A 13,751-nucleotide genomic window follows, 5' to 3' on the forward strand; every position below is an offset into this window, starting at 1 on the left:
GATTCCTGATAGCTGAGGGGAAATAATTTTTAGAAACCAAACTGTAGGGTGTGCAGTTTTAATTAATGGATTCAAAAGTAAATGTTCTAGGTAACAGATCCGTGCCATAAATACTTACCCTTCTTTTGGCACCTTGAATACAACAAACCTTGTTGGAAATCGGTGTTCCTTCAGCAGCGCTATTTTGATGCACACCACATTGACTCTTTTCACCCAGTAATGAGAAGCAAAGGAAAGCCAGTCAAGTGTTTTGGTCCTGGCACTGGGGCTCAGGGGACCTTGAAATCCCAGCTCTGACTTGTAGTCCCTGCATTTCTCCAGGCAGGTTAGTTGCATTTCTGTTTCACATCTTCATCAGTGACCTGGAAATGGTTCTACATTTTGTTCACCCAGGCCATATAAACACTGCATGATGGAGGAGGCTGCAGGTGTCCCAGGTTAGTAGACACCAAGCAGAATATCTCATAAAACCCCTATAAACATCTGTGAACTTGTGAGCTGTCAAACCATTTAATTGCAACCACACTACCCTGTGCCTGAGCTCATAGATGGACTGCTAGTCTATGTCTAAGGTGTGAACACATCCCAATTGTCCTATCTGTACAGACAGTAAAATATTTGATGCTGGAACATTTGCCTTCAGTGTGTTTGTGCAGTTCTTAGCAATATATATTTCTGATTTCAGTTGTGACTTCTCACCCCAAATTTTATTAAAGCAAATTTAAGGCACAGTTCAGCTATGTATTACATTGCTAACCTTCCTGCAGTGTATTTTCTCCTATTTCATTTTTCAAGTGGAGTCTCTTTCATCTCCTTTTTTGAGGGGAAAAAAAATTATTAGCTTATTTATTTCAGATTGTTTGTCATATTATTTTCTTTCTTTTTTAGAGCCCTTTAGCCTTGTTTTCTGGGACCAGTGCTCATAGTGGGGTGTCAAAGTATCACAGAACTGTGTCTAAGCCTCAAGCTTGTCTCTGCAGCCAGGTAGTACAGTTAGCACATGCCTGATAGTGACAGGAGATGCCTTTCTCTCATTTTGTGCCTCATTCATCACTGTTAGCATCCTTCAAGGCACCTTTTATTGCAGTATGCAGTGTTGCATTTTCTCTTTCTTCCCTTCCTGTGCTTACCTATTTATTTTACTGTCTGGAGAGCAGCTGGGGTCTTCTGGTACGCATGCAGAGCCCACAAAGAATTGGAGTGTACTTTAAGGGATAGTCCAAAAACTCTTGAAGCTGACGCTCAGTAGTACTTCACTCTTTTCAGTCCCCAACTAATGCCACAATGAAGTCTAAAATTACCACGTTGTAGGAGTGTGGCTGTTGCGTGCACAGCTATATGACATATGGGAGGGCAAAGCTTAGATTGCTTTGTTCATCATGAATATGTTTTTCCACATGCCTGAATTCTTCAAGTCTTCATTGTGTGATTTGTAATCTTAAATATGAATCTAAGTGCCTGCTAGAAATTTATTTTAGCTGCAAAATAGTTTGAAACAGCTCATACTGATCTCATACTTGAGATATAGCTACAACTCCCATGCTGTCTCAAGCTCATTCTTTTAGATCTATGAATCATGCTCTTAACCTCTGAGTCAATTCCAGCCATGGTTATATTTGGTACTATCATAAAAAATCATTCACAACTCTTGCAACCTACAAGTGTACCTTTCCCTCTGTTCTCCCTTAGCCAGCTGTCCTGGTTTCAACCAGGATAGAGCTGGTTTTCTTCACAGAATCCACTGTAAGACTGTGTTTTGGATTTGGGATGAGAAACAGAAAATGTGCTGATGTTTTGGGTTGTTGCTGAGCAGTCAGGGACAGTTCAGCTTCTCATGCTGGCCTACTAGCAAGGAAGCTGGGGTGCACGGGGAGCTGGGAGGGGACACAGCCGGGACAGCTGACCCAGACTGGCCAAAGAGATATTCCCTACCATACGACGTCATGCCCAGTACATAAACTGGAGTTGGCCGGGGGCGGAAATCACTGCTCGGGGACGGGCTGTCGATCACTGGGTGGTGAGCAATTGCTGTATTGGGCATCACTTGTTCTTGTATATTCCTTTGTTGGTATTATCATTGTTGTTTCCTTCTTTCTTTCTGTCCTATTAAACCGTGTTTATCTCAACCCACGAGGTTTTTTTCCTAATTCTCTCCTCCACCCCACTGTGGGAGGGGGAGTGAGCGAGCAGCTGTGTGGTGCTTAGCTGCCGGCTGGGGCTAAACCACGACACCAGCAAACCTAGGAATTAGTTGTCAGAGAGATGCAGATATGTTGCAGGCATCACTTTGGAGAGGCTCAGGAGCAAAATGTCCCCTGTGTGTGCTAAACACAGCTTGATAAGAGAACCTGGCCCTTCCAGGTGGTGTTATGCCTAACTGGACCCTTGCTGGCTTTTCATTACCGTGCTTGATGCTGTCTGTTGTGGATGGAATTATTTTGGAGCTAGTTGTCTCTATCAATACTTGCACTCAGTTCCTGTTCCCTGGCTCAGGCACCTTGCTTCTTCAATTCCACGTGCAGCATTTCAGAGTAATCACTGTTGTCCACAGAGGGCTTTGCAGCTGATTTCAAGTGAGCAGAGATGCAGCCTGGAGTATCCTGGTAAATGGCATAGAAGAGGGGTGGGATTTTGCACTGAGAGGTGGGAAACATGGGGCATCCCTAACTTACGCAGGTGGAAACAAGCCCTGAAACTCCCAGAGGGGAACATAGACAGTAGTCACTGTTGACTTACAGAAATGAAGTCTCAAAGTTGATAACACTGGGTAAGCCACAGTAGTACTATTATGTCACCTTAGGTCACTGGTGATCATAATTCCTTACTCCAATGTTTCTGATGGGGAAGATGAGGATAAATGGAGGTGCTGAAATTGAAATGATTTATTAAACAATTTAGCAAAACGTATTTTAAGCTGAAAGTCCAATTGATTTTCACTTCTCACTCTCTTGGTTTGTTTAAACTCAGCCTAGGAACAAAAGCTGTACCTATAGCTAGAGGGGAAAGCAAAGCTTTGCTTCAGATTTCTGTTTAGCACTACAACTGTATCAGTCGTGAAACAGCATCTTTCTCAGTGTGCAACTTCCCATCTTGCCTAGAATGTTCTTTAAGTGTTCTACACTTGCAGAACGTTCTCCCCATGAAAGGCACACTTAAATGATTATATAGAAATCCTGCAAGGTTTGTGACTTTTTCTTTAATTACTATAATCCGATGCAATGGAGCAAAGCATTCCACTAAACAGGAGTTACAACTTGATATTTGGAGTTGCTTGGATAGCTGAATTTCACCAATGATTTTCCCCAGATATTGCTGTCATGTCAGCTATTTATTTGTACGGGCTTTTCAATTTATGCTAATCATTGTGCTACTTCAGTGTTACAAACAGTTGCTGTGTCTTTGCAACATTATTGAAACGAGGGATTTTTTTTATTCCATACTATGAAGTTTTAGGTGAAAATTATTCAACTTGCTGTAAAGCAGCATATTGATTGAAGGGTAATCTTTTCTAATGCAAAGCTTGTTTGTCAGTAAGAATCGTTTCACTGACTCTACTGTGCTTTGGATGAGCTGTTTTTAAAAAAGAACTGCTTATAGTAAACTGAAAGCAAAATATCTGTGAATATACACACCAGTATCAAGAAGCTCTTCGCTTCTAATGTTAAACCCAGCTTTTCTATAGTGTTTATGCCTCTTCAGGAACTTTCGTTTCTTTTCTTTTATTTCTGCAGTGATACAGATCTGTAGCAATTATATGTGAAAAAGATACTGGAGAAATTACATGTGAGCAAGGATGTGTCTCCCATGTGATGACTATTTTTGCTTTTGTGAAACATGACTTATGACCCCAGCTACTTTTGTTCTGCCTTCAAATTCCCATCTGATTTTACCTTTTTCTCACGTGAATGCAAAGAATTAAAAAGAGCAACTTGTAAGATGACACTGCTGTTAACATGCAGACCACAGCTTGAGAATGACTTTATTTAAATGTTTCTGACTTGGAATAATTCTGTCTATTTGTCTGTCATTACATATTTTTGTGTTCATCCCATGCAGCAAGGATTACTTGTGCTAAACAATGGGATATTCTTTTGCTGTTATCCAAGGCACAGCATGCTGATGGGATGGCATCCCCCACACCAGCCTCGATCCCAAACTGTTTTTCTGTGAAATGATTTGGTTCCTCTTGGAAATGAAGTCACTAAAAAGACACTGGATCAGAATAGCACTATTGTGAGAAATCTGTATGCTTTCTTACAAAGCCTAGCAGAAAAGTGTAAGGGTATTGTGATAGCTGCTAACAGTCAGCACTGGATCTCCAGAGCTACATGACTGAGATGAAACCCAACAGAAAGTTAACAGGGATAAAGTACAGCCCGTCATCAACCAGCAATGTCATCACTCAGTCCTGGAAAGGACAGATCTGATTAGAGAACTGAAGAGGGACAACAATTTCCTACCCCTGCAAGTGCTGCTGCATGCCTGGTTAAAGTTTTTGGCAGATTCACAGTCTTCCTTACAGTTATGAGAACCAGTATATGGAAAACATATTTATTGCTCTCTTAGAATATTCCAGTGTTTTTTTTAATTTTAAAAAGGACACCAATTCCCTACTCTCCCATTGTACAAAGTCTCATCTCTGGTTAATATTGTTCACATGTTGCTGCAGAAAGAGGGGGTCAAATTCTGATACCCTGCACAAGCATTATCCCAGTGTCCTTGAAAGATTTGCTATGATGACAAATGGTTTCTCTTAGTTTTCTGCCAGGCTGAGGAAGGCAGTGCAATAGAAGGACATCGTTAAAAGCTCTTGATGTGGCTTAATGATGTAAGGCCCTGCTGTGTCTTAGGGATCTCTAGAGCTGATGGCACAGATTTACTGAATCTTATATATGCCACGCTATCTGTCACACAGCTGGTATATCACAGTTTTTGGGACATGGCAGCACAGATATTTATTTTCCTGTGCCTAGAAATTCTTACACAGGCAGTGAGGGACTTACACTACTACTTCTTTCTCATCCATTCTTAAGCCTGTCTTAGTGTTCACCATCCCTGTGGCCGTGTTTCCCTTTACAGGCAAGGTTAGCAAATTCAGCATGTCTGGACATAGCTCAGACATGGGGGAGGCAGTGCCTGAAGGAAGCAGCACAGTGGTTCAGGAGCACACCGCAGCAGCCTCCAAGGCTGTTAATTCAGCTGCTTTGACCAAGTGAAAGACGAAGTTTGTAATGATTTCAGACAAGTTTCACTTTATTTATTTGGGTCCTAAAGGCTACGGAAATTATCGCTTCATCTGTTGTGTGCTGCAGCTTTATAACATGCATAACAATATTGGCTAGCCTTGGGTGTGCGGTGTCCCTGGTCACGGAGCTACAAGTCAGCTCTCCTGAAGAGGCAGAATCAATGCCTCTCTGTGTAAACATCCCAGGTTTGAAGTCTTGTGGTTCTTTAACTCTATTTTTAGCATGACCCAGAGAGATGCTGAGGAGGAGGCAGATGTGTCTGGTAGAGCAGTGAAAGTGCCTCTGTCTGGGTTAATGCCAGTTGCCAATGAGCAGTGGATTTAGGGCTCATGTTTGCATGGTTTGAGGACGTTGTTGGAAGCCTTTCTGAATTCATCTTCAAGTACATTTCCTTGAGCCAAGTGATCTTAGGGGCCAAGATTTTATTCTTTTTATAATTGCTAATATGCAGTTGTCTAGACAACAAGTGGCTGTAGCTTATTTTAATTAGTAAGCAAAAAGCATTCATTATATCCTGATGCTCTGCAGACACCTGCACAGGATTTTGTAGAATCTTGGGGACATCTCTGCTTTTTCTGCTTCTCACACTGGCTAATGAGGAATAGCACGCAGTGTTTCTCTCTGTGTCTGATCTTTCAGGCTGGAAGGATTGAAATTGCCAATAAACAGTTAGCTCATAGTTGTATCTCAAGGACAGGACATTCTTCCTGCTAATTGGGAGAAAGGGGGAGAATTCTTCTGACCAGTTTCATAGGACACATGTCTTGAGTCATGAAAGCATAATCTCCTAATAATTGCAAAGGATTCTTGCTCAGAGACATTTAAGCACTTAGAAATGCTTCCTCATAAAGAAAAGCTTATAGCATAACTCCCAAATGTCTACCACTGCCCTTTGAAATGTGACAAAGACCCTGTGGGCACAATTCTCTGCTCAGCCATCGTATCTGTGCAGTGGTCCCCACCGTAAATCTTGTGTTTTTACAGTGAAGTCCCTTGTGCAGAAATACAAAATATGCATCAGAGATTGCTTTGTGGGTGGAGGACGCAGGTTTAACTTTCTATTAAAACAAAAATTACACATATTGAATAGCTTGCAGGAGCCTAGAGCTGGCATTTTCTTTGAATGGATCCAGTGTCAAGTTGATTTTTAAACTGGACAGTGAGATCAGGGACTTGACTGATCTTTATGTGCCATCATAGAGTTTTCATTTCTCTATTTGTTCTTAAGAGTCAAGTGTACTTTTGGTTTGAAAGACTATAAGGGTATGTGAGAAGAAGTAATAGGTTCTACAGTGACCCTGACTCTGTTGCAAATGGCACCTTCTGCCCCTAATTTCTAATCCTGCATCATCCAGAAAGAGTTTTGCACCTTTTTCTCCCATTTTTGCTCCTGCCACAGTCTCCGAAGCATAGTTAATGGCCTGTTTGCTGTTATCTGATCATGCATTTGCGTGTTTTTTTCTGTCATGTGAAAAGGGCTGATATGGCTGCCATTAAATATTTTCCTGTTCACACTAACTTTCAGCATGGTTCATGGCTGCAGTAGCTGGAGAGGTTTCTGTGTCACGGGGAGGGAAAAAGAAAGTGGGTCTCTCAAAACTGAGGGCTCTGTAAAACGATTACATCAACTCATGACATACAGGAGAGAGATTTTGAGAGCTGAGTGCGTTTGTTTCACATCATAGCAGTGAATTTAGAAATGGGAACTATACTTGATACTTTTTTCCCTTAGTACAGCTCATTTTTTTGTCCGACCCATTAAATCAGGGTGGCCAGGGGCTGAGCTTTTTTATAAAACTGCCATGCACAAGTGTGAGAGACAGTGCCTGACCCCAAAAGATCACAGTCTGAATGCATCAGACACCTGAAAGGTTGGAAGAAAAAGAGGTACAGAGAGAGAAAGTAACTTCCCCATGGCCACATAAAAAGTAGCAGAGTCCAGACTGTACCATAATTCTCACGTCACTAACCTTCCCCAAGTTTTGAACTATTTACAGACAGTACCTATCCAAGTAGAGGTCCTTGTCATGAGTTGGCCTCCAGAGAGTTCTCTCTACTCTCTAAGCATACATTATTTTGGGAACGGTAATATGGTGATCATGTCTAACAAAAATAAAGCATTTTTTCAGCCCATCAGCACAATTACGGGATCAATCTGCAGCCTCTGAAAATGAATTTAAACAGCACTGACACTACCAAACATGATTTGAAGTGACTGTATATTCTGTGCCTTGTTTTGCAAGGCCAAGATGATGATGATTTCCTCTGTTATCTATAACATGATTAGGTCATTTCTTGCCCACTCATGTTTCTGGACATGTCAGCTAGGGCAACAGTCATTGCCAATATTGAGTCTAGTTTTGAAAGATCTATACCAGCTTCCCTGTAATTTTTATTCCAGTAATTAAAATGCTTTCAGATCTGAAAAAGAGATGGGCAGTTTTCAAAGTAGGAATAAGAATAGGCGTTTTGTTTTGATTTGTTTTGGTGTTTTTTTTTCATTTTACCAAGATTAATGTCTACATGGGAGAAATATGAAGAAAATTTGGTGGGGACTTTTCCAGCTAACTATGATGATAAAAAGGAAGTTTGGAGTGCACTGCAAATATGTGTTTTCTGTGCCTGCCTAGTGTTCCACTGCTTAAGTCTGCCATTAGCTTTTTCATGGATCCCTGAAACATATAAACGACTCTTCATTAGAGCATAACTTGAACAACTTAATGTTAACACATTCCTATTTCTTCTCTCCTTTTTTTAGATTGAATATAAGCTTTGCAATGGGTCTGACAAAGAGTGCATGTCTCCCACAGCCAAATTCACGAAGAAGGAAACACTGAAGGTATGTGCAAAGCAGCCAAGTCAGCATCAGCTGACTTTTACAAAACAAGTAGTACCTTCCAAACAAACCATTGGGAACTACTGGGACTCATTTCCCAAGACCCAGAGAAGCATCCAACTCTTCTAGGAGTCATTATAGGCCAAGAGCATTTACAGGCTTTATATATAGGATTAGATTATATACTGCAAACAGAACAAATCGGTGTAATTATTTCACTCTGTTCATATGTTCCAGAGCCATTAGGCACCTCAAGAGGATTGTAATCCTTCATGGGTCTTGTTAGGAGGGGTATACCAAGGCAATCTGTGCAAATTATTGCTTTAACACTTGCCTGTCTACCAAACGAAAAGTATAAAGAATTTGGTTTGGATGAAATTAATCTCTTTAATTTGAGGGGTGGGGAGGACTGGGTATTCAGCCTCTTTCCATGCCCCCCAAAGAAAAACCAAATTAGATTATGTTTAGTGGAACTTCAGGAGCAAAGAAAATGCTTGCTATCTTGTAATCTTTTTGTTCTTCCTTGTGCTCATTTCTGGGGAACCTGTGCTGGGTCAAGTTCTAGCTGTGCTATACATAACTGTCCTTAATGCATTAAATTCTTTCCTCCCCAAAAGAAGCCATGATTACAGCTGCTATATTTTCTCTGTTCTCAACCAGGTACAAAAAAAAAATTACAGACAGGAGAAGAAAAGAGCTACCAAACAACTCTTTAGTGCTCTGAAGGATCCCAGCGTAGTGATCACAGCAGACTGGCTGAAGGTATTTAACACAGACCATTGCTTCTGAGGCTGTAGGGGAAAAAAAGTGAGAGGTACTTGATGTGTCTGAGACTTATGCACTAGCACTTTTTTGAGTGAAGGAAGACTGAATAATTTTGAGTTGAAGTTCCTGTAAAGCTGTACTTAAATAACTGCTATAAAAGTGGAGTTATAGGGAATATTTACTTTCCATCTTAACCTAACTCAATCCATCTATTCCATGTCCTTAAGTAGCAACAAGGTCTCAAAAGTGCATAGTACAAAAGGAAGTGATGATGTTTCTTTCTTTCTTCCACTCTGAAAGAGCCTGCTGGCCTCTTCCCATAGATGTGTTTTTGTACTGAAGAGGGAATAGGCAGAGTAACAGCATGGAAATGGGCAGATACAGCTTGTTCTATTGACAGCTGGATTTTGTGTTGTCACAGCACAGAAAGAAACATATTGGACCTGATGACAACTGTAATTTCTCCTTGTGCAAAGACTCAGCTAGTGACAGCTTCTCACTGAAGTCCTGAAACTTTGTATGTGGCAAAACAAATTTGGATTGACATTGAGAGAAGTTACCTTTGTCCACTGTTTTTCTCCTCATCTGGGGCCATTTATTCTTCTCAACTAACAGTGAATTGGTTGCCCCTTTCATAATGTCAAAACGTAGTTTCCAGACATCACCAAACACATAGGTCTTTAAAAGAAAAAAAAAAAAACACCTTAGGGATTTCATGAAACAGTACAACCACATTTGACCGACGTGAAAAACCTCCAACATTGTTCTACAGTCAGTATTAGCGGCAAGAAAACTGAGATGCGAATGGTTTATTTGAGAAATTAGATTGGCAACAAAATGTTTCCATAGTGTTTAGTGTTGATGATAGATAAATACTGAGATTTTTTAAAGTACAAAATAGCTGTTGCAAGTTTGCTGTGGCTGGAGATTTCTAGTTCAGCAATAAATGATTCTGTGACACAAAAACAGAACACTGATGTAAGACTTGAGGTTTGGGCTATGTACATTGAAGACAAGAAGACCTTAGGCAAAATCAAACCTTACAGAGAAACTTCCCCATTCTTGAAGCTGTTATCTTTAATATATGCTATCAGATTTAATGTCTTATATACAGTAGAGACAGTGAATTGAGCTTGACAGAGAAGTAAACCAGCTGGAGAAAATGCTTTTAAAAATGGGGTATTTGACAAAACCCATTAATAGTGCTGTTCTGTAGAACTCTATTAAAATGACTTAAAGTTGAGTTCAACTAGCTATAACATTTTTCTATGCAATGTTCTAATTGACATGTCCTCCATGATAATTAACAAATTACTCTCACATGGCCCGGCAGTGCTGGTTGCCTAAAAAATTAAGCAAGCTGCTAACACTAAGCCAGTAATAAAAATATGAAGACTAGATTCTGATAGCCACATTTAGAAGGTCTAAGATTTTGCTATGAAATCCCTAAGACTCTTCAGATAATGCAGTGTATCTTCCTAAGGAAGTGTATTCTAGTGTGGCCTTGGGAGAAACACATATGGGAAATACTGTATAAATACTGAACGAATGCTGTTTTTCTTTTAAGGAGCAACGTAAATGCAACTTTCTGTTCTTTCCCTGCTTCCCTCCAGATTCGTGGCACTCTGAAGAGTTGGACCAAGCTGTGGTGTGTTCTGAAACCAGGAGTGCTGCTGATTTATAAGACTCCAAAGATCGGACAGTGGGTTGGGACAATCTTGCTCCATTCTTGTGAGCTGATCGAGAGACCCTCCAAAAAAGATGGCTTCTGTTTTAAACTTTTTCATCCTTTAGATCAATCAATCTGGGCTGTAAAGGTAATGATCCTGATGAGTCAAACAACCTCTTCTTGATCACCTAAGTGTCTGAGCACTAGTATTATCTATCATTGATATTAATCTAGATTTGCAGTTATTCAGTTGTTGTTAGTGATGGTGAACTGACTGCATAAAAAGATGAAAGACACCAAAGCTTGGTCACAACATGAAATCAAAGGAACATGGTGCGTTGTGATTAGTTATACAAATGTATCATCCTTGGTGTATAACTGCATGCATAGACTGAGAAAAGGGGAAATATGCATGCATGCATGCATGCATGGGGAAACAAGGGGAAACATGCATGCATGTTAGTGCAGGGAAAAAAGATCAATACCTAGAAGCTGTATCAAGCCATGGCCTACATTTTAAAAAGAGATGAGTAATAGACCAAATTAACTGACTTTCCCAAAACAAGGACACACAAAGCACCAAATGCTTCGCAAAACACTGGAAGAGGGCTGGCAAAGTGACAAAAAACATATTAATAATTTGATTTTATTTTTCTAATGTCTCTGAGGTTTGAGTTTGTTTGCCATGGACTTGGAACTCAGTGAACTTGGAACAAGGCTTGGAGCTCAAACCTTGACTGTTCCACAAAAGTGTGACTTAGGATAGGTTGTCTTAATTTTCTCTTTTTTGAAATGGAAATAGCAAGGTTTTCTCTCCTTCACTTTGAGTGGTTCTTCAGTCTGTTTTTACTCACAGGCTGAGACAGTCTCTTCCTGTACACAGAGTAGCTCCTGCAGTGACCTCTGGATCTCCCTGTAATGCAAATGATGAATAGTTTCTCACACTTCTTAAAATAACTCTGCTTTAAAGAGCTGATTTGCTTTTTCTTCCTTCCTTTAAGAATAGGCAAAAAGAAAAAAATTATTTAATGCCTATGAACAAAGAGGAAGACCCCAGTACCTCCTGAGGCGCACTGAATGCAACATCTCTTGGATACCCTGAATGTTCATGAACTCTTGTTTCCCCATCAAAAAACAGCAACTCAGCAGAGTTACTGCAGACATAAATTCTCTGGAAGACATCACCAGTGTAAGCAAGGCAGTTCAAACTACTGGCTTGCTGCAAGGTGGTCAGCAGAGTAAATCCACTTGGAAAGACTCGTGCAAGAACGATGAAGGCATTTGTCATTGGCATCAGAAGGTCTAACAAAATGGAGGGGAAGCCCTGTGGGAGCAGATCAAGCAGCCTCACTCGTGCTCATCCCTGCAGTTAATTGAACAGTTTTAAACACAGCTATACAATCACTATAAAAAGTCTTGCAATTTTTAATAAGGAAGGAGGAGAGAATTAAAATTAACCTCAACAACTGCTGCTGAGCTCAGCTCTGATCTGTGCCTAGATGCATTGCTTTTGCTTTAAGTCCCAAAGGTTACATTGCTACCTTTCTTCTTACTCAGTTTTGAGAGTTCTGATGCTTTTTAAATTCAGAGCATGCACCCAAAGAAGGTTGTCGATCATTTGCTGTCCATCAACAAAAAAATTTCTTGTGATTTGACAGGTCAACTGAATTCTTCTGAAAAGCACAGTCAGAACAGTGAAAAAGTAGAATCAAAAATGCAGTCAGGTATTGAAAAGTAGTGTCGCTGACAGATCTGAAGTGTTATCCTAAAATACCCTTCCCTTGGTATGAATCATCCAAAAGGAAGAGGAATTTTTATCAATACGTATATGTATGTGAATGTGTAAGTATATTTGTTACATGTCTCTTGAGAAAATACATGACAGAAATAGGAATTAGTATATTAAATATGAAAGGAATATATCTCTGAAAATGTTTGTGTACTAGAGGAAGTCCCAAGAGATTTGAATTTTAAAGTCAAAGTAATATTCTAAGTCAATTGAGACAGTTATTTAGAAAGCTACAGTTGAGCTGCATAGTGGCCTGAGTTCAGCCTGGGTAGTTATGTGTGTCACATGCTTTCAGCCACAAGGTGAACACCAAAATACACATGAAGAAGAAATCCAACAGTGAACTGCTCAACGTCAAATGCACTCTGACAACAGTTTAAGGCTGAAACTGCTAAAAAACTGTTTTGTTTTATGTCATTTCATGGCCTTCTTTTAAAGCAACTGGAGTAGAATTGACTGACCTAAATTGTTTATGTATAACTGTGCAAAGAAAGCCTATTTATCATTAAATATAGATTAGCCCAAGCTTAAGCAAGAAGCCCAAGTTATCATCCGTCACGATAGAGATAAGATCTGGCTAAACAACTTTCACTTTTGGCTAAAATGGCTTGCAAAATTTTCAAGGTTTTCCAGACTAGAGTTGGTGGTCCAGTTTTGACTCACACCAGTGGACTTCCAGCTAACTCAGCGTGATTAATGAGCACCTTTGTACCTGTTGACCTGGTTGCTCAGCAAATGTTCGGATCTAACTGTGGGGTGCAGCCCTGGAACAAATGTCTGATTCAAGAACTGCCCTAGACATTTGTAGTTGTGCTAGCCAATTAAATTTGATGTGCAGGTGTTTAACTTCAGTTAGACCAGGATGAAATTTTGAGGCACCTCTCAAATGGTAAGTAGGTAAGATGTAAGGTCATTGCTTATAGTTGAAAGCTAAAGATATGGCCAGGGAACTGTTTTTCCTATAAAGCTCTCTCTAAGATAGCCTAGCGCTATCTTAGAAGCATCTCCCTGAGGGGAGAGAGTTCTTTATTCTACGCTGCTTCCCTGGCTTTTTGAGAGTTTTAGCCTGAAACTCCTTCACAGTCAAAATGGATTAGACCTTTTACCTTTTTGCTCTGCCCAGGCCTTTGTAAAGCCAAGACCAAAACTGCCAAGGTCTCAAAATGAGTCAGCGGCACAAGCAGTAATAAGAAAAGCTTCCCCCAAACGCTCCGAATACTGCTGCAAAGGCACTTTGCAGTCCGTCGTGTGAAGGCAGTTTGATCCCATGCTGCTTCAGGGAAGAGACTTTTTGCCAAGATGACTGCGAGAGACTGGGGAATGCCAACCTAGTAATTAGCATGAGGTTGTGAGTGTCTGTCCTCTTGCTTCACAGAGGGAGTGTAGGGCTATCAGCTGGCAGGATTTGCTGGGCGGTCCCAAAAAAACGTCCTGGAATAGTTCGTA

At 40.4% G+C, this 13,751-nt stretch overlaps 1 protein-coding gene across 1 annotated transcript in view; it reads left to right on the plus strand.

Moving 5' to 3' along the window:
• LOC104628316 (oxysterol-binding protein-related protein 5-like) overlaps positions 1-10,664 on the plus strand; it is a gene marked incomplete at both ends in the record, with an annotated part of 19,152 nt that extends 8,488 nt beyond the window's left edge. Inside the window, 3 exons of the mRNA XM_010296859.1 lie at positions 8,005-8,085; positions 8,743-8,844; positions 10,461-10,664. Coding sequence (XP_010295161.1) covers positions 8,005-8,085; positions 8,743-8,844; positions 10,461-10,664 — 387 coding nt within the window. The remainder of the gene's footprint in view (positions 1-8,004; positions 8,086-8,742; positions 8,845-10,460) is intronic.
• Between the last annotated feature and the right edge of the window lie 3,087 nt (positions 10,665-13,751).

The sequence above is a fragment of the Phaethon lepturus genome, unplaced genomic scaffold (genome assembly GCF_000687285.1).
Source record: "Phaethon lepturus isolate BGI_N335 unplaced genomic scaffold, ASM68728v1 scaffold30840, whole genome shotgun sequence".
In the NCBI taxonomy this organism is placed as follows: Eukaryota; Metazoa; Chordata; class Aves; order Phaethontiformes; family Phaethontidae; genus Phaethon; species Phaethon lepturus.